General features: G+C 52.4%; 8 protein-coding genes across 8 annotated transcripts; 3 read left to right on the top strand and 5 right to left on the bottom strand.

Annotated features, from left to right (window-relative positions):
* Positions 1–809: 809 nt before the first annotated feature.
* Positions 810–4,225, bottom strand: AYO21_04280 (hypothetical protein; the record flags this gene model as incomplete). The annotated part of the gene is made up of 3 exons (XM_022654253.1): positions 810–3,833; positions 3,891–3,943; positions 3,994–4,225. 3 exons carry the CDS (start codon positions 4,223–4,225, stop codon positions 810–812), a joined length of 3,309 nt encoding a protein of 1,102 aa, XP_022513530.1.
* A 3,418-nt stretch (positions 4,226–7,643) lies between these two features.
* AYO21_04281 (hypothetical protein) lies at positions 7,644–8,320 on the top strand (the record flags this gene model as incomplete). Its single annotated transcript, XM_022654254.1, has 3 exons — positions 7,644–7,782; positions 7,875–8,074; positions 8,210–8,320. The coding sequence occupies 3 exons, from the start codon at positions 7,644–7,646 to the stop codon at positions 8,318–8,320; spliced, it is 450 nt and encodes a 149-aa protein (XP_022513531.1).
* An 848-nt stretch (positions 8,321–9,168) lies between these two features.
* Positions 9,169–10,137, bottom strand: AYO21_04282 (hypothetical protein; the record flags this gene model as incomplete). The annotated part of the gene is made up of 3 exons (XM_022654255.1): positions 9,169–9,692; positions 9,809–9,923; positions 10,012–10,137. The coding sequence occupies 3 exons, from the start codon at positions 10,135–10,137 to the stop codon at positions 9,169–9,171; spliced, it is 765 nt and encodes a 254-aa protein (XP_022513532.1).
* Positions 10,138–10,703: 566 nt separating this feature from the next.
* Positions 10,704–11,499, top strand: AYO21_04283 (hypothetical protein; the record flags this gene model as incomplete). The annotated part of the gene is made up of 3 exons (XM_022654256.1): positions 10,704–10,742; positions 10,827–11,334; positions 11,396–11,499. 3 exons carry the CDS (start codon positions 10,704–10,706, stop codon positions 11,497–11,499), a joined length of 651 nt encoding a protein of 216 aa, XP_022513533.1.
* Positions 11,500–12,450: 951 nt separating this feature from the next.
* AYO21_04284 (hypothetical protein) lies at positions 12,451–15,617 on the top strand (the record flags this gene model as incomplete). The annotated part of the gene is made up of 5 exons (XM_022654257.1): positions 12,451–12,579; positions 12,630–12,722; positions 12,794–13,051; positions 13,144–13,234; positions 13,288–15,617. The coding sequence occupies 5 exons, from the start codon at positions 12,451–12,453 to the stop codon at positions 15,615–15,617; spliced, it is 2,901 nt and encodes a 966-aa protein (XP_022513534.1).
* Positions 15,618–16,578: 961 nt separating this feature from the next.
* Positions 16,579–18,563, bottom strand: AYO21_04285 (hypothetical protein; the record flags this gene model as incomplete). The annotated part of the gene is made up of 5 exons (XM_022654258.1): positions 16,579–16,719; positions 16,838–17,332; positions 17,383–17,745; positions 17,798–18,203; positions 18,286–18,563. The coding sequence occupies 5 exons, from the start codon at positions 18,561–18,563 to the stop codon at positions 16,579–16,581; spliced, it is 1,683 nt and encodes a 560-aa protein (XP_022513535.1).
* Positions 18,564–20,579: 2,016 nt separating this feature from the next.
* AYO21_04286 (hypothetical protein) lies at positions 20,580–22,061 on the bottom strand (the record flags this gene model as incomplete). Its single annotated transcript, XM_022654259.1, has 1 exon — positions 20,580–22,061. One exon carries the CDS (start codon positions 22,059–22,061, stop codon positions 20,580–20,582), a length of 1,482 nt encoding a protein of 493 aa, XP_022513536.1.
* A 751-nt stretch (positions 22,062–22,812) lies between these two features.
* Positions 22,813–23,805, bottom strand: AYO21_04287 (hypothetical protein; the record flags this gene model as incomplete). Its single annotated transcript, XM_022654260.1, has 1 exon — positions 22,813–23,805. One exon carries the CDS (start codon positions 23,803–23,805, stop codon positions 22,813–22,815), a length of 993 nt encoding a protein of 330 aa, XP_022513537.1.
* Positions 23,806–23,923: the final 118 nt, after the last annotated feature.

Raw genomic sequence — 23,923 nt, forward strand, 5'->3', positions numbered from 1 at the left:
CAGTTGAGTATGATCGACCGGTAGCGACTGATAGCCGCGTGATGAAATCGTTCGAGCACCCGGTATATCATCCCACATAAGAAACGAGGAGCTCAAACCAGTGATCGCAAGCCATAGGACGAACAAGCATCCCATCGCTCCAACTTCGCACCTCTTGCTCAACCCAGCTCTGGCATCATTCTGCATGAAACATGTGCTCCTACTCCACACTTCCACGGACCTCCATGTGCACATCCTTGCAAATCGCAAAAGCAATTTCAGTACACCGTATCCATGCAGCCTATAGCCAGGAAAAAGCAAACCTGTATGCATAAATTTCCAACCATGAATTGCTGCCCAAGTGGCAAGGAGTTGCCCCATTCCGAATGCCGTATGCTATCTCGCCGACCCTTTGGGGTAATGGAGGGATTTATGCTGCAGTCTTTTCTGTCAAGTTTGATAAAAACCACGATATGAACAATGATATAAACAAGACGTGACAAAAGTCACAACAGATGGGGTATCAGATAGCCGCCTGCTTAAACACAAAAAATTAAATCAAAAAACATATGTCGTCGAACCCTAGGTTGATATTCATGGCCCTCAACGATAGCACCCAGTGACAGCACTAAAAAAGGTTCGTCATTATTTCAGGGCCAAGTTGTTTAGATTCCACCAGTGATTGAACCAGAGAAACCTGCCGAGTGTGGTGCCCTGCTGCTTTTGCCGTTATGCTGGGTGATATTCTGTACTATATCTGCCTCGACCCTGTGTAGCGTCAAAAAAGGAGGAAAGAAACTTGTAAAGGCCTGAGCCGTCAGCTCCGCAACCTAGATCTTGGCTGCGTTGGCGACAGTCACATGCTCTCGACTGTTTTCACGATTAAGGCTGCCGTGGACGTGACCGTTGGAGCTTGCATAGAAATAACCGTTTGATGCCAGATTGGGATCGTCTCTGGCTAGACTGCCAGGGCCCACGATTTTATCTTCGTCGACGCCTCTCAGTTTGGAACAGGCATTGCCCAGTAAGCCTGCAGCTTCATGCGTGAGCTCCCATCTTGTGCTCTCAAAAGACTCCTTCAAAATCATGAGCAAGCCAAGGCATCGGTTCTTGCCTTTTACGTTTTCAAGATCATCAGGTGCCCGAACGCCGGCGACTCTTTCAAGATATTGCCTCATGTCTCGCTCCTTTTGCTCATAGGTTTTGAATTCCGCTTCGGTGGGAGGGGGCTTGATCGGGCCTTCTAGCGCGAAACCGTAACACCAGACAACGAGGGCTGATATATACAACACCCAGGGGCGATTCAACAGAAAGTCATCACGAGCGATGTATTGGTTGTGCTCGAATGCTTGAGGAAGGATTGGGCTGGCGTGGCCATACAAGCGGCCGCTGATCCCATCCAGCCCATCGCCGTCCGGTGGAATGAGAACCTGAACGATAAATTTGAGAGCATAGAACGCTGCGTCTCTTGCCGAGGCTTTTGTCGCCCAACGCTCAATCTTTTCGCGAACTACACTGTAATCCTTTGGTGTGATTGAGCGTCCGAGAAGTCTATTTGCGCCAGCAAAGACTTGGCAATCGACAACATCGACATGGGCGGCAATATGTGCAAGATGGTGGAGCACTGTTCGTGACTCAAAGATGTTTTCATCATCGACCGGGCGTAAAATCGGGTGTGGAGGCGCAACCGGAGTCCGCAACGGGGAGGAAGGGGCCGGAGTGGCTTCAGCCAGAGCCTCGTCAAAATCTCGCTTCCAGTTGTCAAATGCACGCAACAGAACGCCCTTCCACTTGTCTGGTCCGCCAAAGGAGTTTGCCGTCCGCGGTCCAAGCGAGGAGATTTGCAAATCTCTTTGAGTCATATGCCACGAGACGGAGAGTAGACCCGCCATGATGATGGTACGGCCGAAAGAATTGGTGCGGACTCTCTGCCCGTTTAGTGTTCTCTTGAGGCCTTCAAGAAACATTATTGGCTTGATCCCATTGGTCTGTAACGAGGATTGGACTCGAGCAGCCTCGGAAGGGGAGACAGCCGACCAGAGGCCTTCATCACAAGGTAGAGGCAACCGCATCTCATGTGCAACCATCTTCGCAGCATGACCAAACATCGTTGCATGAATAGAATCAAGCACAAATGCTCCGAACGCGGCACGACGTGTCGCTTCGGTAGTGATCCATCGATGCCAGGAATCTTCAGATTTAGAGGCCTCCGCTCCAGTAAATGGTACCGATATCCGCCCATTGTCCTGCTCTCCTCGGAGGCTAGGGGGGGAATCGGATGCTGAACGCCCGAGAAGGGAACTGCCGCGGCGCATGAGGGTCAAGGTCGAGTCGTGGTGAATATGGGCTCTTTCATGCAGCGCCCGTGTCGCATACATCTTCTCATATACCTCAATAAGTAGAAGAGTCTGGAAGACCCAGAGCTTTGCAGGAGGTCTGAAATCGACGTCTCGGACAATTTCCCAACGGAGGTGCCAAACAACGAAATTGGCAAACTCCGCCGCAGAATCGGTCAAAGTCGTGCCGTAAGCTTTGTCCAATGTCGCGGCGCCAATGGCGATGACCATGAGTAGCAGAAGGTTGGGCGTCCGATCGGCAGAGAAAGTTGGCTTGTGCAAAATGGGCAACTGCGCATGCTGGTGATACCAATAGGAACCAATGTAAGTGTGCATCATTCGTAAACTCAAGATATGACCGTCACTGTCAAGGTCACCCTCGAACACGGAGTCCTTTCTTTTTTTCACCGCATCGTGTGGACGTTCGACAAATTGGGTCTGCATCAGATCGAGGAGCTCGTGACGCTTGGACTCAGACATTATGTATTGACTAGTGACTGTTGAGTCTAGAATGCTGGTAACACTCATGGGATGTTGTAGGCCGGCGCTTGTAGAGTAGTTATTGCCAGATGATGAAGGACTTTGAGAGAAATACGGACCTTGAGCTTGCTGCTGATCGTGGCCACTATAACCAGGGACGTAATTGGGTGGCGAGAAGCCGTTAGAACCGGATTGGGCATCGTTGAAGAGCCACTGCGTAAAATCGTCCATAGCGAATGGCGTCTGAGTAAATTCATCTCCGCCAAAAACCGGGAAACCAAAACCGGTACTGATATCCACGTTTGACATGCTGGTATTGAGCAAAGAGTATGGGAATGGATCATTCCTCGTCAACCCATGTGAAACCGCAGCAGCAAACGCAGCGTCTGCCGTTCGCGACACGCCGGCAGATGGGTAGCCTGCAGTAGAGTACGCAGCAGCGGAAGCCAAATCGATAGCCTGTATATAGCCGTTATTCAATGCATTTCTGTCCATGGTACCGTCGGATTGTGTTCGCACAGGCTGCAGAGGAGGCCCGGATGTGCCGGAATATTGCCGAACCGGCGATGGTGGGACATTCTGCCCCGAGTTCCTGTCTCTTGCTTGCGCCTGCTGCGCATAGGCACCCTGCTCTCCTCTCTGCTCCGCATTGTTAAAACTTTGTCTCCGGACAACCGAAGACCAGCTCTCCTGTTTCTGCGGTGGACTCATTGTGTGGCTGCCCATGCTACTGGTGCGATGTACTGATGGTTCCGGCCTGGCAACAGTATTTTGCGGCGCGGGATGATGAAATCTTTGTTCGGTGGACGCCACCGAGGTAGACCCAGTATTATTGGCAATATGAGGTTGCTGTCCGTAGTGGTGATTATCGATTAGATGTCCCTGTGGCGGGCCGAGAGGCTGGCTCTCTTGAGCGCTCTTGACGCTAGGAGCAGCCATTGGATAAGTTTGAGGCTGGCCAAGGTGCTGTTGGGGTGCCATCGCAGGTATGATCTGGTTATTCGAGGTAGATTGAGCGAAGGCATCCCGCTTGTGGAGCTGAGAGCCATGGGTTGTATGTCGTTCCCGATGTCGAATACAAAGATCCTGACGTACAAAATACCTACTGCAATCGGGATAATCGCAACGATAGATGGTCTTGGGAGTATCTTCGAGAGACAATTAGAGGGGGGAGAACTGACCGGGCAAGGTGACTTACGGTTTAGTTGGTGCCTATAGAGATGCTCAGCACGAGAGTAACTTTTACCGCAGCCCTCGTGTTTGCACTCGAATTTTTTGTCTGGGTTTGGCTTCGCAACCCTCCTCCTCTTCTTCGGCGGCAGTCCGCCTACATTTTCGGCGCTGCCGTCGGCGGCCTTGACATCGTCGGATGAGCCGTTTTGGGCGAGCGAATCATGCTCTCGTTGTTCGACAGAGTCTAGCTCTGCCATGATATGTGACGGCCAACTGTCACAACGAGCCCGGAAGCCTGACACTGGTCCAGGCGGCGATACAGGCAATTGATATCACGGGTTATGCAGCATGATCGGAATACCAATTATTCGCACAGCCAAGACTCACAGTGGAAGTCGACGAGGGGATTCAAACAGCCTCCTGGTTCTTACGGCTGGGCTGTCGCCGCGAAGCAGTCTGTGGGGGGTGGTACAACTGATTTTGGCGCAGAGAGCCTGTCTTTCCCGTTGTAGACTCTGCGTCGGTGTGGTTGCGACGTCTTTGAAATTTGCCCGTGCTTGTGTATTTTCCCCTTCGGTCTCAACCAATACTTCGGAAGACAGTCAAATGAGGTATCTGCGCAGACTAAGATGGACTAGAGGGCGTTCGTGGGAGAAAGGATCGCAACAGGTTGTGGGATGCAGAAATGGCACGAGCGAGTTTTCCTTCGAATGCAGGTACCGGGTCGCCGCAGACTGAACGTTGTTCAGGTGACCTCGGGGAGTAAGGCTCGCGAAGAATGAGCGGAGGACTTATTGCTTTTGCTGCTCCTCATGGCCTGTGGCGAGGGAGAGTGGGCAGCCGAGAATTAAGGCCTAAGTCTGATGCTGGGTGGGCGTGCAGACAAGAGTCTGGAGGTCTGGAGAGCGATACGAAGAAGGGTCTTCGAATACAGCGGGATCTTCGTTGCTTCTGTAAGGAGGCGGTACGGGGTAGTTGTTGGGGTCTAGGTTGCAGTTATGCTTGTAGCTGGTTGCAGTCTCGTCGACACTGGCATGGCGGAGTATCCTAGGCTAGATATGGATCAGGCAATGGCAAGCCCCGTCGTGCAGAGCGGAGTGCAGAAACCAGTAAGAGGCACGAGGACGGGGGATGGAGGTTGGGGGGGATGATGCAGAGAACGCGGGATGCGTGTGGATGGTGCGGCGTGGAGAGGAATAAAGTACGACGAGAGGGAGGTTTTGCGGTCAATAGAGAGTGAGGAGGGGGAATTGCGTGGTTCGTGCGAAGTGGCTGACGAGAGAGAGACGGTTCAAAGAGGAATTTTTGGTGGGTGATGAGTGGTGCGACGGCGATGGCGCTAAGCGTGATATGGGCGGGCCTGGCGTGCCATCACTCGACTACGAACTCGGAACGGGTAGAGGCTTGCGGGCAGCGGGCGGCAGCCCAGCCAAAAAGTGTCGCATCTGGCACAGTCATTGGTAACCTCTGTGTGCATCTGACTGGGGGCCCTGGTACTTGTGCAGGTGATTTGCTGCTTTTGCCCAACCCCGACTTTGGAGGGCTGCCTCAATCACTGTGTTTTTTCCTTCTCGCTTCCATATTCTGCGCCTTAGACCAAAGCCTAGACGGTCGTCTGGTCCCCATCCTGGCCACAAATTGGCCTGTAGATCAGCTTCTCCGACCTCGCGGCTCACCCCCAAGTCAGAAAGAGCTTACGCCCAGTTTCTTCTTGGGAGAGACAGACAGCGGGGGTACAAGCCTGGTCACGAAGTAGCCCTGCTCTTACAAAGACTTTGTTTTTTTGAATTCATTAACGTAAGATGCAGGAAGACTAGCCCATCGATAACCCTCCGTCCCAACTCCGCCGTAAAGCGAAGGACGTCGCAGTCATCGTGGTCAGTCACCGAAATCACCGCGGCCAACATCCTGCCAGCCTGCGCATCCTGCACCAGGGATCCTTCGTTTCCGTTTGGCGCGCTCTCTAGTGAGCAGGGCGAGCCCGTTTGTTCAATGTGTAGGATTTGATAAAAAAGCAGTCATCTGGGAGACACTGGATGATCATCTGTTCTTCACCATCTGCAGATTGAGGGAGGCTGCCTGATGCTTCAGAGTCCCCACGCTTTCGCCCGCTCCCATGAACCTTGCCTTGCAGGGGAGCAAGGCATCAACGCTAAATGGGTCTCTAGCAGTCGTCGACCAGAGAGCCAACCACCTGAGACCTCCCTCTGCCAAAGTCCTCCCACACGTTTTCGGCAACCTTCATGAGAACAAGAAGCCCCGGGCCGAATCACATCATTGCGCATGCTTTGTGCCATGCACCACCATCTCGTGTAACTTGTCACCCTGTCGGCTTGTGCCGAAGCATAAGGCATGGTCAATTCTGGCGTTGGGGAGGACTACTGTTCCCCAGTTTTACGAGGCACAATGCATTATGCTCTAGGCGTTAAGCAGAAGAACTCCACGGGGGTTACACGGGGGTTTCGCTTACTCACGGGAAACTAGCTGTGATGCCATCTTGCCAGCCAGTGCAAAAGTCACATTGACCAAATCTTGATACCAATCAGTCTGGGATCCTGCCACGCCATTTGTCAATCGAAGGAGATATATCTTGGGCCTCATGTCCCGCCCTCACACAACTTGTACTCGTACAGTACTTCGCCAACAAGTCTACCTCTCACCCTCCCTTTCGAGCACAGTCGTCCTCCCCCAGCAAGCCGGAACGTGACTGTGCCGTACAAGTAGATAAGCCGACAGCGGCCGAAGCTTTGTCTCATATAAGAACATGGGGTATGAGTCCTCGGTACGCCCACCCAGATTCCATCCATGCTGGACCCACTGTTCCTCAGGTCTGTGCTTTTGACAAGCAACAGCCTGCGTCATGATGGGAGAGGATGGACCCCATAAACAACGAGCAACCTGCAACGTGGATCAGACGAAAGGACCAGACAGATACCATGTCCATGGTAGGAGACGACGCCAAGGGTAGGGTGCTTGATGCGACCTGTCGGCTGGCACTGCTTAGTCTGTAGGAAGGCTTTTTCACCCTTTCCAGACCCCTCGACCCTTGCCGCCTCAACTGAGGTTCCGAGGACGGGTGGTGTGTTCCACCAGTTTCATCCCCCTCCTTTCTTCGACTGAGTACTCCGCTCCATTTCCCCTCCAATCATGAAATGGGCAGACGAAGATGCTAATGCAACTTGCTTTGACCATTCACACTCCTATTCATCCAGCTGTTTGTCGCCAGGTCTCCCAGGTGCCACCCATCGACGTCGCCGATAACAGCAGCTTCAAGCCTTTCAATTTTCTCGCTCTCTGAGTGGCCATCCTGCATCGGCATCCGCTCAAATAGTCACCGTCGAATCTTGCCTGTATTTCTGGCAAAATCCATCAGGCTATCCATAACCTCGGAGTAATCTTTGTCCGTTGCCCGACCAGGAAGTTGAGCAACGCCGGTGACCGAAAGGGGGATCGACACCATCAAGCACACGACAGGGGGCATTACTAGAAGGTGAGTCTTGAGTGCTATATACTCGGTACACCCTCGAATGCTAGCAAGGTTAGCATTGAGAGGTGTTCTTCAACCCAGCTGACATTGGCTAAAGTAGCATAAGCTTGAATCTGCATACCAACAAGGCAAGATGTCAGACCTCAATAGCCCAATCAGTCCTACCGCGAAGCCAAAATCCAAGTCCTATGAAGGATCATGCCATTGTGGCAGAGTTAGGTGTGCAAGTGAATGTGCTCACAAGAGACGCCGGTATATTGACCGATGCTAGATTCACCATGAAGCTCTCACCTCCTGTCGAGGATGGCCCAGTGACCAGCTGCAATTGTAGGTCTCAGGATTCCCAACTCCAATCTGGTCCCTGTAGACCAGGCTTCAAGTCTCCTGGCATGGGACTGAACTGATTGACTTGTCTGCAGGCTCTATCTGTACCATCAATGGATATCTTATGGTGTACCCATTAGAGTCCAACATCACCTGGCTCAGTGGTTTTGATGAACTCACCACTTACACCTTTGGCCCAGAGATGATTGCGCATTCCTTCTGCTCGACTTGCGGGACGAGCATTGGCGGGAAAAGCACCGATCCAAATTTCTTTGCCGACAATCGGGCTTTGAATGTAAGGGCGTTTGGTTTCCGAAATCCTGTCGTTATTGCAACCACTTCTGCAACACTAGAACAACGCCTCCCCCCCCCCCCTCCCCCGGTCGTCTAGTTGTTGCTATAGATACCAGACTAACCGTCCTGACTATAGGTGCGCACTTTGAAGGGCGTCGATGTCGACGCGCTGAAATTGAGGAAAGTTGATGGTCGAAGCAAAGCGATCAAGCTCCCCTCGGACGCACCTCGCAAACTGTCCCGTTGATTCCTACAAGGGGATGTTGTGCCACAGATTCGAGGGTCACTTCAAGACCAGAGGGAGAAAAACGCATTGGGGCAACAGGCAGGGAATCAAGTGTATCTGCTAGCGTTGTACCTATACTCTTTTTTCCCACAGCACCCTCCTTCCATAGGTCACATCGTTCTGGTTGTTCTTTGCGTCCATATATGCATCATGTACAGAAAAGCCAATGGCGGATTCAATTCGACCACAAGGGGAGAAGAAGACGAGTTTTCAAAACCCTGGTGTGCTTTCTCGAACCGTGCCACAAGCATGACTCCTTTTCCCTCGTCTCGTCCGGAAGCAAGATATGGTCTTCATCCACCGCAAGGGGCCAGGAGAAGACCATTGGATACAAGGCGGAAGGCTATGTATATGGTCTCGACTGATGACCGGATCAGAGAGTGGACTATCGACTTCGACCCGCTGCTTTGACAGGTCCAGATAGGGCCCTTTATTGCGATAGAGGAAATGCTACGACGGACTTTCGTTCCATTGTTCTGTCTGACACGTGGACCTCTCGCTGCTAGGTAGCTACGAGGATATCCCGTTTACATATCATTGATTTCAACCACGCTGGATCTCCCCACCACAACAGAAGGATTTCACTACATTTTCATGATCACTTTATCCATGGCTTCCTGTCCCACGACGGGAGAATATTACACACAAAACTCCTCCAGCGCCTGTCCGGAATGCTTGCCTTGTATATCACAATCCTCATTTTTGGAGCATACAATGAACACCATTCAAAGGTCGGCCTCCTCAAACACCTTGTAACTGACATGGACTCTTTCTCTCCACTGTCCTGTCTTCGACAGAAATAAATATCCTTACGCAGACGTGGGTAGCATGTACATCACTGTTCCCAGCGCCGTCAGCCCAACTCCAGCCCACCACCACCTATCGGCATTGTAGAAATCGGCGGGTGGTTGCTTGATGATATGCGAGTCTCGGTTCAGCGGCTGGAGGATCTCTTGTTCCCCGTCTCCCCCATCTGTTCGCTTGACCCTCGACTTTCCCGTCGCACTTGGTGCACTCGTTGGATTCAGTGTCTGAGTTGGTAGCATCTGTGGCGGGCTGTACATCAAATACATGGGCTGCAAGGGAGCTCCGTCGAACTGGTACAGGTTCAATCTGGGCACGTTGTGGAAGGGATCGGTGAGGACTTGGTAGGACTGAAAGAATTCAGGCTGCTCGTAGCGGATGTAGATGGCGTTGTCGTAGGAACAGTGGGCGGATGTGAGTTGGCGACCATCGACGCCGAAGGGTGTGAGGACAATGGAGCCGTTGCCCGGCAAAGAGTAAGTGCCGTGCTGCCACTGCATTATCAAAGATGGGCATTGGGGAGTCGTAGCTAAAAAGAAGCGATCATCAGTATTGTTTCTTGCTTGCCATCTTCCAGGAACCAAGTGGAAAACCCCTCAAGGTGGAGGATCTTCCATGTAATGGATCACAGGGGTCCAAGCATACGATTTGAGACTGCCCGATAGTACGCCTCTTCATAATATCCATCGCTCGTAAAGGAGTAGGAGATCCCCGCGAGTTCGGGCTCGATTAATTTGTCTGCGACGGGATCGTAGAAACCCTGAGAGCCAGATCAGTAATTTGAACCAACAAAAAACAGCCGTGAAACACGCATTGGCATCCATGTTGGCAAGGGAGGAAACACTTACAGGACCAGTGACGACCTTTTTGGACTTTGTGGTCCATGTTCCCACGAGGGCGGGATCAAACTGCGCTCTCACAAGGCCCGCCAGGCCAAGTGAAAGGGTAACGACAGTTTGTATCGAGGGGATCATTGTGGCATTGTTTTTAGGGGTTGTGAGAGGGCGTCGAGGATGTCGAGGCGGGACGGGAAGGGGAAGGGATGGTCGTTGTGTTCCACGGAGAGGGGTTGGAAAAGAAAAAAGAAAGATGACGGACGTCTGCAGTCGTTGGTTGTTGATACAATCTGTCTGACTTTGAATCTAGAATTCTCACCCTTTGAGGCTGGCGTGGCTGCTCGCCTTGGGAGATGTTGACGCGGAGGCTGAGGCGCATGTGCAGGGGTTTTTCGGGCAGCGGATTTGCATGCGGACTTGGAGCTTGTTTTGGGGCTGGTGCATGCGGTTCGTCAGAACCAGGTTGTTTCAAAAATAGTCTCTCTCTTACCTGCGACAGCTCTTCATCCTGCACTCCACAAAGAATTTACGAGGTCCCTGCTTGGGATGCCTTTGCCATCAGATCACCTCTCTCTCCTAGATACAAAGCGCTTAGTGGCGAAATCGATCTAGAAACCCAGGATGCACGTATGCCGCATGTACTTTGGGATTGTTGCTCGATGATGCCGTACTCGTCATTTCGAGCTCTACGAACCATGACGACAATGGCTTTGAAGGATCAAAAGGCAGCATTGCGAAAGAGAGTCACTGGGCTTATAAAAGCCCTTGACTCAAATCAAATCCAAAGGCAATGTAGGGAGTGTTCATACTGCGGATATCAACTTTAGCTGATGGTGAAAGCGGCCAATATCACGGAGCATGTGCTGCGTTTGCCAGCTTATCAGAATGCAAAGGCCGTGGCCATCTTCCTGTCAATGCCTGGTAGAGAGGCTTCAACTCGAGATATCGTCTTGAATGCCCTCGACAGCGGGAAGGCGGTCTTCGTACCTTACCTACACGCAGGGGAAACTCCAAAATCAAAGGTAATGGACATGCTGCAGTTACAGGACAAGGACGATTTTCACTCGTTATGCCCTGATGCTTGGGGCATCCCGTCGCTGTCAAAGGACTCGGTCGAGAGGAGGAGGAATGCTCTTGGTGGAATTGGGATCTCGAACCACAATTCGGGCTACCAACAAGATCCTCCAAGTCTGGATCTAATGTTCATGCCTGCCGTAGCTTTCGATCAGTCTCACCGTCGCCTTGGTCATGGCAAAGGCTTCTACGACCGCTATCTTTCCAAATATAAAGACACTCTCAGCGGAAGCCAAAGTGGACGACCAATGCCGCTCTTGGGTGAGTGGCCGACCCCCGAACTCTTGCCAGCTGCTTTGCGACTAAACCCTTTGTCTTGTAGTCGGGATTGCCCTTCGCGAACAGATTCTGCCGCCTGGCGAGACGATTCCTGCGGACGAACATGACTGGACAGTCGATCAAATAGTGGTTGCTGATACCGAGTGATGCACTACGGGCATCGTTCCTCTAGCACAACTTGATCTCCGTCTGAGCTGATGCCTGATAGATATGGCGCTTGGCGTGAAGATCGAAGTAAAACAATGGTCTATCCGCTCTAGTCCAGAGACTGGATCAATGAGACATTATCGCCCTTTAATAGAATTTGTCCTGAGGGTTATCAGCTGCAATCCGTGCACGTAAAGCTCCAATCTCATCATACCAAGCTGCCTTCTCTTCTCTGGGGTATCTCTTGTAGCCAGTTGTACCTCGACCGCGTCATCAATCACTAGATTCATGAATTCGTCGAAGCCCTGCTCAGTGGTCAGTCGAAAGATCCCTCGAGTCCAGTAAGGGCACACACCCTGATTTTGCCCTCAATACGCGTGCGCAAATTCTCGTAGAGCCAGATGGAGACTGTCGAGCGCTTCTGCAACAGGCTGAAAATAAAATGGATAGGCGCAAGAAGAGTTTTGCGACCACCACCGCCGCCGCGTCCAGTCATTGTGGGCACAGTTTGCGCCTTGAGAGTATCTTCTGCGCTAGATTTGTTCGGATCGAGGGGTCGCTTGCACAGATCTAACACTCTCGGCCTCGAGACGTGCAATTATCAAGTGTGTTGCGGGATGGGCTGTCGTGATCTTGAAAAAGAAGTTTCGGCGCAGTGACTGAAAATCGAAAATGCGGAGGAAGGCTGAAGTGGGAGGCAAGGCTCGCAACCTAATAAATCAGAAACTGAGAAACTGAGGTCATTCCCTAAACATCTGATCTCTGCGAATTTACAACCACTCTCTTCTACAATTCTTTGCTACGGCGTCTGTCTACCCGATCCTATCTCCTCTAAATACATTCTTTGTTCACCTTGTCACTGGATGACAACGACCGCACTGACCGCTTCACTGCTCGGCCTAAACGCCTGTGTGCCCCTCAATCTCATCGCACTCATCAAGCTCGACCGCCATGGCCGATAAGGCAAACCCTACCAGCGGCTATGCGCCGGTCCTTTCGGCTCTGGCAACGATGCAGAGCAATGCCGGCAAAGAAGAGAAAACGGGAGCCCATGAATTCCTTGAAAAGTTTCAAAAATCGGTCTGTGGCGACCCTCCACACCACATATACTCGTGCTCATGTGGGAATAGCTGGAAGCGTGGAACACCACTCATGCAATATTACAAGACTCGTCCGCTCCGGCAGAAGCCAGGTTGTTTGCTGCGACGACGTTAAAGGGAAAGGTCTGCACTGCCGGTCACTTGGGCAAGTTCAGCAGCGTTGACGCTTCCAGATTACATACGACCTCCATCAGCTGCCAGCAGACGCCCTCACTCCTCTCCGAGACTCACTCCTTTCTCTGCTTCAACTCTATATCTCGGGCCCTCGGCCCGTTCGGACGCAGTTATGCGTGTGTCTGGCAATCCTGGCAATTCAGTTGACAACGTGGAAAGATGTCTTGAGAACAGTGGGTTCGGCTGTTGGCAGCAGTAGGGACGGCGGAGACTGTCTGCTCGATTTCCTGCGCATCCTACCAGAAGAAGTCACAGAAGGCCGCAAGATCAACCTTTCAGTATGTTCGACCACGCAGCATTTCATGCTCGACCTTGCCGCAGCACCACTCTGGAATCCGATCGTAGTCTAATCCAGCATTTTGCAATATAGGAAGAGGAACTTGCCGTTCGGACCAAGGAACTCCTAGAGGACAACTCCGCTCAGGTCTTGAATCTTTTGGTCTCCTACGCCCAGTCATCAAGTAAGGAATCTCCCTTGTCCAATTGGAACTGCTGACATTTTTCTTTCTTGTAGCCCAAGCTGCTCACAATCCTCATTTGTATTCGTGTATCGCATCGTGGCTTCGAGAAATTCCCACGATCGATGTTGTGAACTCGCCCCTATTGAATGAAATTATCGACGCCCTGCAGGACAGCGATTCCTTCGAAGCAGCTGTGGATTGCCTTTGCACCATGTTCAGAGATACCCGAGACGTCGACGAGTCACAAAGTGTTATTCGCATCCTCTATCCCCGAATCATCAAGCTGAGGCCTATGATCGCCGAAGCTGCTTCCACGGAAGACAACGATCTCATGAAGGGCATTACGAGACTGTTCGCAGAGGCTGGTGAAGCTTGGGTTGTTCTCATTGCACGCATGCCGACCGAGTTCCGCGAGCTGGTCGAATGCATTCTTGAATGTTGCGTACTCGACAAAGATCGAGAAGCTATTTCGGTCACGTTCATTTTTTGGTATGAACTCAAGCTGTTACTCACTCTCGAAAAATACAGGTCCGCTCGAGCTCCTCTCGCGGACCTCTATTCGAAATTGGTGGATGTCATGATCAGACACCTCGAATTCCCCACACCAGAGAATGGTAATGAGAAGGACCTCTTCGACGGAGATCGAGAAGCAGAGGACAAATTCCGCAGTTTCCGACATAGCATAGGCGACGTCCTCAAGGACTGCTGCGAAGTCGTTGGAGTCACGGAGTGTCTAACAAAAGCCTTCGCTCTGATACAAAGTTGGGGGCAAAAATACGCTGCACAGGTCTCAGGCACCACCGTACCACATTGGCAAGAGCTTGAAGCGCCACTTTTCAGCCTCAGGGCAATGGGCCGAATGGTCAGCCCCGAGGAAGACACGGTCCTCCCGCAAGTCATCCCGCTGCTTACAACAGTGCCAGATCATGAGAAGCTCAAGTTTCAAGCCATCATGGCGCTGGCTCGCTATACCGAATGGACCGCTCAACATCCAGAGACGCTAGAGGCACAGCTGAATTACGTTATTTCTGGATTCAATCACAGCTCTCAGGAAGTGGTACAGGCAGCAGCGCTGGCCTTCAAGTTCTTGGGGACCGACTGCCACAGCTTGCTGGGCGATCACGTCCCACAACTCCACAACTTCTACGAAAGCGTCATCGACAAGCTCAAACCTACAAGCCAGGAAGAGGTAACCGAAGGAGTTGCGGCGGTCGTGGCGGCCCAACCGCTTAGCAAGATCTATGAGACGTTGAAGCTGTTCTGTGACCCTGTCATGAGACGGGTGGTTGCCCTCGCCGCACAAGCCACGGATGAGAATACCGAGAAAACGGTTGCTGACTACCTTGGGCTTGTGACAGTCTTCTTCGTTTTCGTACAGCCTTATGTTTCGCCATCTGAAGAGAACCCGGCCGTCAAATATTGCCAGGAGGTGCTGCCGGCTCTTTCACAGATCGCAAAGCACTTCACGCGATCCATGCCGATCCTGGAAAGAGTGTGCAAGTGTTGGAGGACCATGGTGATAACCTACCGAACTGCCACAGCCCCGCTTCTGCCCACACTTGCGACGGGAATTGCTGAGGGCTTTGAAGCGTCCCGACAAGGCTGTTTCCTGTGGGCGACAGACGCCGTCATTCGGGAGTTTTCGTACGGTTCAGAGTTCGTTGACGAGGCCACGAGTGACAACGTGTATCAATTCTTTGAGCAACAGGCCACAGTCTTTTTAAGGATCCTAGCCGAACTACAACCGACCGAGCTTCCGGATGTTATCGAGGACTTTTTCCGCCTAGCTTCTGATGCTCTTCGGTTCTACCCTCGGAAAACCCTTACTTCGAACCTTGCTCTGCCCATGGTCAATGCGTCGTTAACGGCCCTGACGCTGCAGTTAGTCGAGCCACTCCAAGCTACTCTGCACTTCTTGAGAGACTTTCTGGACTTTGGCTTTGAGCAACCGCCAATATCCAATTTCGAAGGGCCCAATGGTGAATCACTTGGAAATCCACCAGAGGTTCAGGCAGCGGTGAGGCAAGTGCTGAGCTCGAGGGGACAGGAAATCGTGCACCGAGTCCTGACTGGCATGATGTTCAGCTTTCCCGAGGACTGCTACGCCGATGCCTCTAGTATTCTCCTGTCGCTGTTCAAATTGGTACCTCAAGCGGCGGCTCAATGGATTCAAGGAACTTTGGTGGCCCTGCCTGCAGGCACACTAAAACCAGCCGAAGCTAACAAGTTGATGAAAGGCATTGGCGACAAGCTGCAGCAGAATCAGCCGCACAAAGTGCGGGTGCTGCTTCAAGACTTTACGAATTCGTATCGACGACGGAATGTGGCGCCGCGTGAAGGGTTGGGCAGGCTGGAAGCGGCGAGGTTCAAGTTCAGCGGCTGATCGACAGAACGAGGTCCTTCCTTGATGGAAAGATTTACTGCATCGACCTGGTTCAGCACAGCGGAATGAATTGATGTCATTTCTTGGGCATCCTTGGGGCGTAACTCGTGCGGAGGCGGCTTTGACTGGCAGGAACCACATCTAGAGCCCGAATACCAGATTTCCTTTGCTCTTGATACCACACAATGCAATTCGATACAACATGAGTCAACCTGAAGCACGCGTACATCTCTAGACCAGTACTGTTGACTTGAGCAATGTCCATCTGGAATGGGAGTTCCGGGTGGGATAGGATCAACATGTCCGACTCGCGGGGCGCATGATAGGATGGTTGAGGGATGATATGTGAGGGTGAGGGAGAGGGAGAGGGAGAGAGAATCACGCACAACCAAGACAGACGGAGAAAGTGAATCCGGAGGGGCGAGGTGAAGAGGTGAACAAAAGAAGCATGGAAGGGCCAGTGTCAGGACGAGGACGACGTACCTACCTACCTACCTACTGCCTTCATACCGATCAATAAAATAGATACTTCGGTGTCGGTGTCGGTGTGGGCGTAGGCGTTGGGCGATGCGAGGCGCAGGTGCAAGCAGCCACAGCCAGAGGAGTTGGTTGGGGTTGAGGATTTGTTCACGGTTCATAAAGGAGAGAAAAAGTTGGAGCGCGATACGCAGCCAAGTATACCACGATACCACTATATCACTATATCAGTCTATCAGACATTCAACCGATTCACAATTCACGCAGGGATTGATGTCTAGGCATGTATCTACTACTGGGTAAATACATGACTAACTACCTACCTCCTTACATACCTTCATACCTACTTATTAGGTACGTAGATAGATATCAACTCTAGCAGACCCGAAGGGTTTACCCTACTCCCTTTACAACTGCTATTCCATCTCCACCCGGGCATTGTCCCTGTCGTCTCTTATATTCTCTCCTTCTCATCGCCATCACATCAATAATAATACCGCCTCCTACGCCGCCGGATAAACAGAGCCATTCCCACAACCAACAGTGTCAAGGGCACCGCCACGACAAAGTACCACTTGATCGAAGGGTTATCGGCCAGGACGTCGACGTTCATTCCGAAAAGACCCTGTATAATGTGACGGCTCGAGTCTCAGTAAAGGGCGTTTCAAATGAAAACGGGATGCTTCGAAAATCTGGGATCTGGTGATGAATTGGCGATAGTCGTGTAAGGACAACAAACTCACCGACACAGTGATAAGCGGGAAGAAAATAAACGTGATCCATGTAATGTTGCCCATTTCCTTGGAATAGTTTTCAGCAGCTTGGGCATTCCGGGCGCCAATGATGTTGTACACCTGTTCTCGTTTCGTCAGTTGGCCAGTTCTATTGCTCCGTTGCTTCTGTGACGCAGTGAGCCGGAAGATCCATACAAAATCAGAGATGTTCCTCCCGCGGTTGGGAAACTCTTGGGACACAATCTGCTCCATCTCGTTGAATTCGCTGATGATCCTCTCCAGGCGCACGATCTCGTTCGAGGGCGATGTCGGAGTGGCTGGGGGTGGAAATAGGTTTGCACTGCGAGACACAGCTTCCAGGTACCCCAGAGCGTGCGCGATCGTCTTCCTTTGAGCAAGCAAGAGCTGGCTCATGGTCGACCAGTCCTGCGAGTCACGCCACGTCTGTCGCGCGAGTTCTTCGAGATCAGCAACGTCGAGATCGTCGTCCAGAGCGCGAGTCTCCTGGAACCATCGGTCAGAGGTGTCCACAAAACAACCGTTGTTGATCATACTGAAACCTTGATATGTTCTGAGCTCTGGTCAAGCACTCTCCTCCACTCCAAAAGGACGCGCTCCCATACGCGGCACACTAGCCTGTAGATGAATACCACTGCTGTGGTCTCTGTGTCACGACTCGTGTTCTGCTGGTCGATGACAGTCCAAAGTCCTGGGTCTGTGAGCCAGTCCTTGAAGCCCAGACCATCTACCTCCGAATGGAGTTCATTGAAGAGTATCAGTGTGCGTCGGTGCAGCAAGGGGACCACAGAGGCCCAGCTCGCCGGGCACAGGTCGACATTCCTGAACTTATCTGTCGACCTCATGCTGAGGACGCTGGCGACGCACGTCCTGCGACGGACAATGAACTTCTTCTCGGCCTGGCAAATCACTTCAATTCCTGTGCATCGCTTCCAGGCCGAGTCGAACTACCTTGAGCGTGTATAGCTCTTTGAATTTGGTGTCCAGCGTGGCAATTCCAGGGCTTCTGTGTAGAGAAATCCAGTCAAAGCCAAAGTGTACCAGAAGACGTTCTAAAACCGTGAATAAGTCAGCCCTCAATCGAACCTGGGTATTCTTCGTCGAGGGCCAAACAGGCCAGGGTGATTTGGACCCACGTCTTCCAGTAAGCATCGATAGGTTTGAAGTAGGGCCGATCCGGGAAAAGTAGAACTCCAAATCGTTTCGTTTATCGGCTTCGAACAGGAATTGTTGAAATCGCACCAGTGACGCATCCTCTCGACCACCTACAGCCGGTGGGTTCTGGAGATTGTCGACCAGGCCTTTGACAAACCTCCGGCACAAGAAACTGCGGGCATAGGGCCAGTTGTTCTCGTAGCTGTCGGCCGTTCGTCAGTGGTGGACGGGGAAATCCTGCTCAGGCCCTTTCTTGATACACAGGCACTCTTGCCTTGGCTTACTAGACACGATCCAGTGGCTCTTCTCCGCCGACGGGCGTGTTTGGGTGGCCTGGCACACCTGGTGAAAACAAGGCCTGGTTGACTGAGTTCTGTAGGTCCTGCCATGTGCTGATCTGATTTTCGTTGTATGTCACAAAATACTGTCCGAAGTCGAGTCTGCAGAGGAAATCAACGACCCTGCTGTGCGTTCCTAGAAAGCGGTGAGACCGCTGTACAGGTGCGTTTTCTGCTGGCAACGGTTGTGAGAAGAACAGGCTGTCTACCAAAAGGAAGTCCATAGCAAAGAAGTCTCGATTGAAAATGGTGCACAGTCACAGTAGCAAGCGCCTTGGGTTCAGGCTCGAGACGAAGCATTTGGCCAAATTCTGTGCTAACCCTCGAGAAGTTCAGATGGAGGGGCTGAGAATATGCAGCCTCCGTTGACAGGTTCCACAGTCTCGTATTGAGTTTTCTGCCTTGCGTGACAAGGCAAACATTGTGACCAGCTGAGAAGAGCTAGTAGATGCACAATGATATAACGAGTCCTGGCGATGCTCAGCCCCGCTCAGCCCCCTCCCCAAAAGCCCTTTTGTTCTGGGGGTATTTAGAGGATGTCCAAGGCTCGCAAAGAACTCGACGAGATGTAGATTCTGAGTCGTTGAACAGTCCAGTTTAGTCGAACAAAATACCAGAGAAGTGACAGCAACGAGCACTAACCCATCTGATCTATCCTACCACCATGAGTAAGTGACAACAAGACAAGACTGTGTAGAAGACTGAAGTCTAACGCGACCCTGGAATGATAGCGCGAGGTTGTGTGGTGGTAATGACGCCTTTTGTACACTCAGGCTGTCGGTACATTGACAACGAGGACAAACGCCACACGGTCTATACCTATGAGTACCACAACAGCCATTGTCGCCTGCACAGAAATAAGGACGAAGCCTGTTCTGTCCGCGAGAGAGAAGGAGTATCGATGGCGTATGAGCCTGGCTCGGATCCTTGCCCCAAGTGCATAGCTCAGGTGAGTGTCGCAGGCAGCGGCAGGCACGGCGTGTGTATGTGGTGCTGGTACAGAAGATGCTAATTCAGCCTTGGTGGTATAGGACCGACACCGCGCCAACAGGCAAGCCCATGGGCGCCCCAGGGCTGACGGCCAGAGAAAGAGGCGAAGGCATCCGCAGCCACGGTCAGATGCTCCTCGGCATAAAAGGAAAGACCGCCGTGAGGTCGACCCATTTCGTTGCGCGGTGATGTAGGAAAAGTCGTTTGAGGTTCAAGCTCGTTCGTCTCGTTCGCAGGCGACCCACGGAGTTTCCAACACATGTACCCAACTCGATATTAAGTGCGGAATGAGCCGAGCCGAAACGAAAGACTGGTCGAATGCTTTGGAGCCCAACCCGGTTTCTACGAGGCTCACGACCTCTTAAATGCACTTGCTTGAGCTCAGCTCCAGAGTCAGTGCATCTCGGTTCCTAGTAGAAGGAGGGCTCAGCGTTGGCAGAATGAGCCAGAGAGCCAACCAGGAACCACTGCGCCGACGACAGAAGTGGGTGACGAGCGCTGTGATACGCCTGAATCCGGCTTCAGGATTGACAGGACTTGCAGAATGTGCACCCTGCCTGCTTGCTCTCCACCATCCACACACCCACACACCCGAAGTCGAAGTCCAGTCCCCTTCTTACACAAAGAAGCGAGCCCATCGAGCGAGCAAGAGACCTACCGCCACTCTCAATCCCTCCTGCGGTCCGGTATTCCCCTTTAGAGAGGTGGTCCACTGCGACAACCCGATGGAAGTGGGGGTTTCTCGGGTCCGCGCGACTGCTCGAGATATACATACTCACAGAGTGTATACCAGAATACGCCACTTCGTCGCTGGCTGGGTTGGGTGTGGTGTCGGCCGTCGAGACGGGTGGGAGACAGGGGGGCAGAGAGGCAGAGAGGTGAAGAAATATGAGGAACCGGGACAAACAGGGCAACAGACCCGTAATACCCGCAGGATGCATGGTTGCAGATATATTGTCCATTCTCCTTTACTCACGCCGGGTCCACGGGATTGTGATAGCATCGCTTTTGCATTTCGCTCTTCTCTGTTTCCCCCCCCCCAAAACTCCCCTATCTTCGCCACTGGACTGTACTGTTGCCTGGTCGTCCTCCCGTGTAAAGCATGCGCCAGATCGCTCACGATTACAAAACAAAGTATTCACCAAAGCGACCGCCCCTCCGACCTTGGTTGGCCGAGTGTTTTGATCCTCTGTACAATTGTATGTCACCAGCTGGCATATTCCAACTGGAACAAGGTATCAGGATCCGTGTCATGACTCCGTCTTCCTCACAACTCCAATGATAACCGAGATATCGTCCAGCTTGCCCCCTTCAGCCGCAATACCCTCATCAAACGCCCTCTCCATGTAAGGCGACTCGGCGTTGGGATCCATGGCAATCTCCCTGGCGGCGTTCATCAGCCGTCGCGCCACATAGATCACGCCATCCTTTTTGGCCTCCTCGAGCTCTTGCTCCTCCTTGTGGGTGGCTGTCTGCGACTGGTCCCCCCAACCGTTCCAGCGAGAGATGCTCTCGCAGATATTATCGCAGATCTCATGTTCCCACAGGTTGTCGGTCACACCGTCACTCAGAACGGCGACCACATCACCGATGCGGACATTATCGACCAAGTCACAGACGGCATTCTTGAGGGGCGTGTCCGGCGAGTTGGTGCCCAACTGGCGGGGACAGTCGAACCAGTGCCATTGTTCCTTGGACCGGTAGAGGATGCGATCGGATTTGTCATCCTTGCTTTCTTTCTCGGGCGGCGATGAAGTCGGTGAGGGTCGTATAAGGAGGATTTTGCAATCACCCAGCGTCGTGGCGAAGATTACTGGTGTGGGTTCGGACTGTGATCCAGAAGGTGGTTTGTAGTAGAGAAGGGCCGAAGAGGCGGTCGTCGTACCGAGAATGTCATTTTTAGTGGAATCCTTGGAATCCTTGCTTTCTTGCGAGGTCGAGGGAGCAGATGAATCTTCATCATCTCCTCGCCTGCGCTCGCCCTCTTCACCCTCCGAATAGACTTCATTATCACGATCCTTGTTCAATGTGCCTTTGGTAGCTTTCTTGGTTGCGTCGTACGCATCCTGGAGACTCTGCACAGGGTCGATATCTCCCAAATCCACCGAGTCCTTCCCGTCGGGTCCTGCGAGAGACTTCTCGACTTCGACGTCCCAGAAATGTGCAATCAGTCGACTCCAAAGGGCGGCGTGGCCCCTCTCTTTCTGAGCCCATGCTCCCACGCCATCATTGACGGCAACGAAGGTCCGATCCGCCGATATAATGATCGCGTCATCGCCGTTGGTTATGCCACGAACAGGTTCTCCATTCACGGTGGGACGGCGGGCGCCACGCGCAACGGAGGAGGGATTGTGCGTTGTGAGAGGGTCGGAGAAGGAGCCGGACGGGAGGAAGACGAATGGAGGCGGAAATGGGCGGGATGGTCGTTTGGCAAAGATGGAATAGCCAGTTTCGAAATAGAAAGGATAGGGCGGCCTCGGAGGGGATGTGGTGGACGAATTCGAGTCCGCTGAGGTCTTGCCCGCTGCGGGTGTGGTTGTACGGCCTTCAGATATGAGATAGCGGCGCAGGTGGGAGGCCGAGGTGCCAATGCCTCGTACGCAGACACCCTCGAGTCGACATACTATCGTTTGCTGTCGAGATGGAGGAGCCCGCACAAGCAGAAGAAAGCAGCGGCCATCGAATAGTCGTGCTACAGCGTGTCTGGATGGTCGGGCCACCTGAGCGAGCATGGAAAGGGCCAGAGCGCTCTCATAATAAGAGCAGCATGAGACTAAAAGGTTTCCAGAGGAAGTGTGTTGCTCAACAAATGGTTATGCTCCAAGTATTGAGAGAAAATCGTCGACAGTAAGGTCAAGTTGTTTGTCGTATGGTAGAAAGATAGTCCGTGCCTGTTGAGCTATCACCTCCATGCGTCAAGAGTGGAACAATAATACGAGGCCTCGTAGACGGTGGGGGAAGCGGTGGAGGAGCCACGAGAGCTTAGCGATCGGCGACTCTGCGGAAGTGCCAGTTGGTGTCAAATCCACTTTTCTCCACCTCCAACATTAGGGATCTATTTCCTCCCGCACCAGCCCGTGGTCTAGACAAATACTACTAGCAGGAGACAACTCTAGGGAGCAAGCAACAGGAAAACATTGGAATCTCGAGCTGGGAGGAGATGATCAGGTTTCTCTGCCTTATGGCCGGAGATATATACAAGTATAAATATATACACTATCTTGGCTGTTCGCCCTCGAGTATGGTACATTATAGCACATGTTGGTGAGTGGTGAGTGACTGCGACAATCTCACATGCGTAGCTGCGCCATTTACCACAAAGCTAATCGGAGTGGCGGGACCGTAGCAACAAAAAGTTGGTTTGACGTCGACCTGCAGAAGCACAACGGCGATGCAAAGGTGATGCCATCGGGGTGTGGTTGAATTTGGTCCAGTGGGATTGTTGATGAGCATGTCAAGTGAGCGGCTTCAACGTCGTGCGCCTCACACTGCCGCCCTCTCCTCATCATGCCTCGCGACGAAGCGCTCTGCTCGTCCTATAAGCTCCTCATACACGGTCCAAGCCAGCGCGGAGCTCATTGCCTTCCTGCCCATTCTCAATGCGAGTCCATCAAAAAAACTTTTTATTCCATCCTCTTTGAGCATCAACCGTGCCGCTTTCCACGTATTCCCATACTTGTGTGGCATCAGCTGCAACCTCGTCTTCACAGCATCGAAAGGATTGGTGATGCTCGTCGCTAGCCCTGCCGCGATGACGCCGCTTGTAGCGTTGATCGATGCCGCAGTCGATGCTGAAGGACGTGTATGGTCGTGACTCGTGGCCGTGGTATGGAGTGGGAAGACCTTGTTCAGATGTGTTTTGCTTGCTTCATAGAAGAGCACGTATAAGCCTGCATACGGCGCGTCACGGATGGCTGTGGCACCAAAGCCAGAGAAGAATCCCTTCAAGCCTTCCTGTGCAAAAATCGATCTTGTCGCAGAAGCCAGAGACTTGTATGCATACAGGTCTGATTCGTAGCGCACCTTAATCACTGTCACCGGCATGATAATGAGTCCCGCAAACACTCTCGCGGTCGCGCCCGTTATGAGATTTTGTATATTCGAAAGCTTTGGCAGTACTGAACTGCTCTTTCTCGGTAGGGATGCTCCATCTCCGGTTCCCTTCACAGTGTTGTTGGCAAGTATTTGACGCAAAGAGCTGAGCGAGGTGAAATACAAGGCAGATCCGAAGCCTGTCCGCAGCGCTGAAGGGACGGTCCCTCGCCACAAACTGGCTACAGGATGAGGACCAGAGAGGATCGATCGCAAGACGGTAAGGAGGGACGAGGAGTGTGATTGCTGGACTCTGGTCTTTAGCAGGTCGGCTGGTTGCAGTAGTACGGCGCTTGATACGCCAGAGGTCAGGCCGGCAAAGAAATGAAAGGTCGGATGTGCCCTTCTGGAGCTCTGGACCTTGTGAACACTGCCATCGGACATATTCCAAGGAATCCGAAAGCCTTGCGCTCACAGGGGGACTAAAGATTGAAAGATGAAAGAGCTGCCGTCCCGAAATGACTGAGCATGGTGGTGATGTCGGGGTCGATGAAGAGCACGC

The sequence above is a fragment of the Fonsecaea monophora genome (genome assembly GCF_001642475.1).
Source record: "Fonsecaea monophora strain CBS 269.37 chromosome Unknown Scaff23, whole genome shotgun sequence".
Classification (NCBI taxonomy): domain Eukaryota; kingdom Fungi; phylum Ascomycota; class Eurotiomycetes; order Chaetothyriales; family Herpotrichiellaceae; genus Fonsecaea; species Fonsecaea monophora.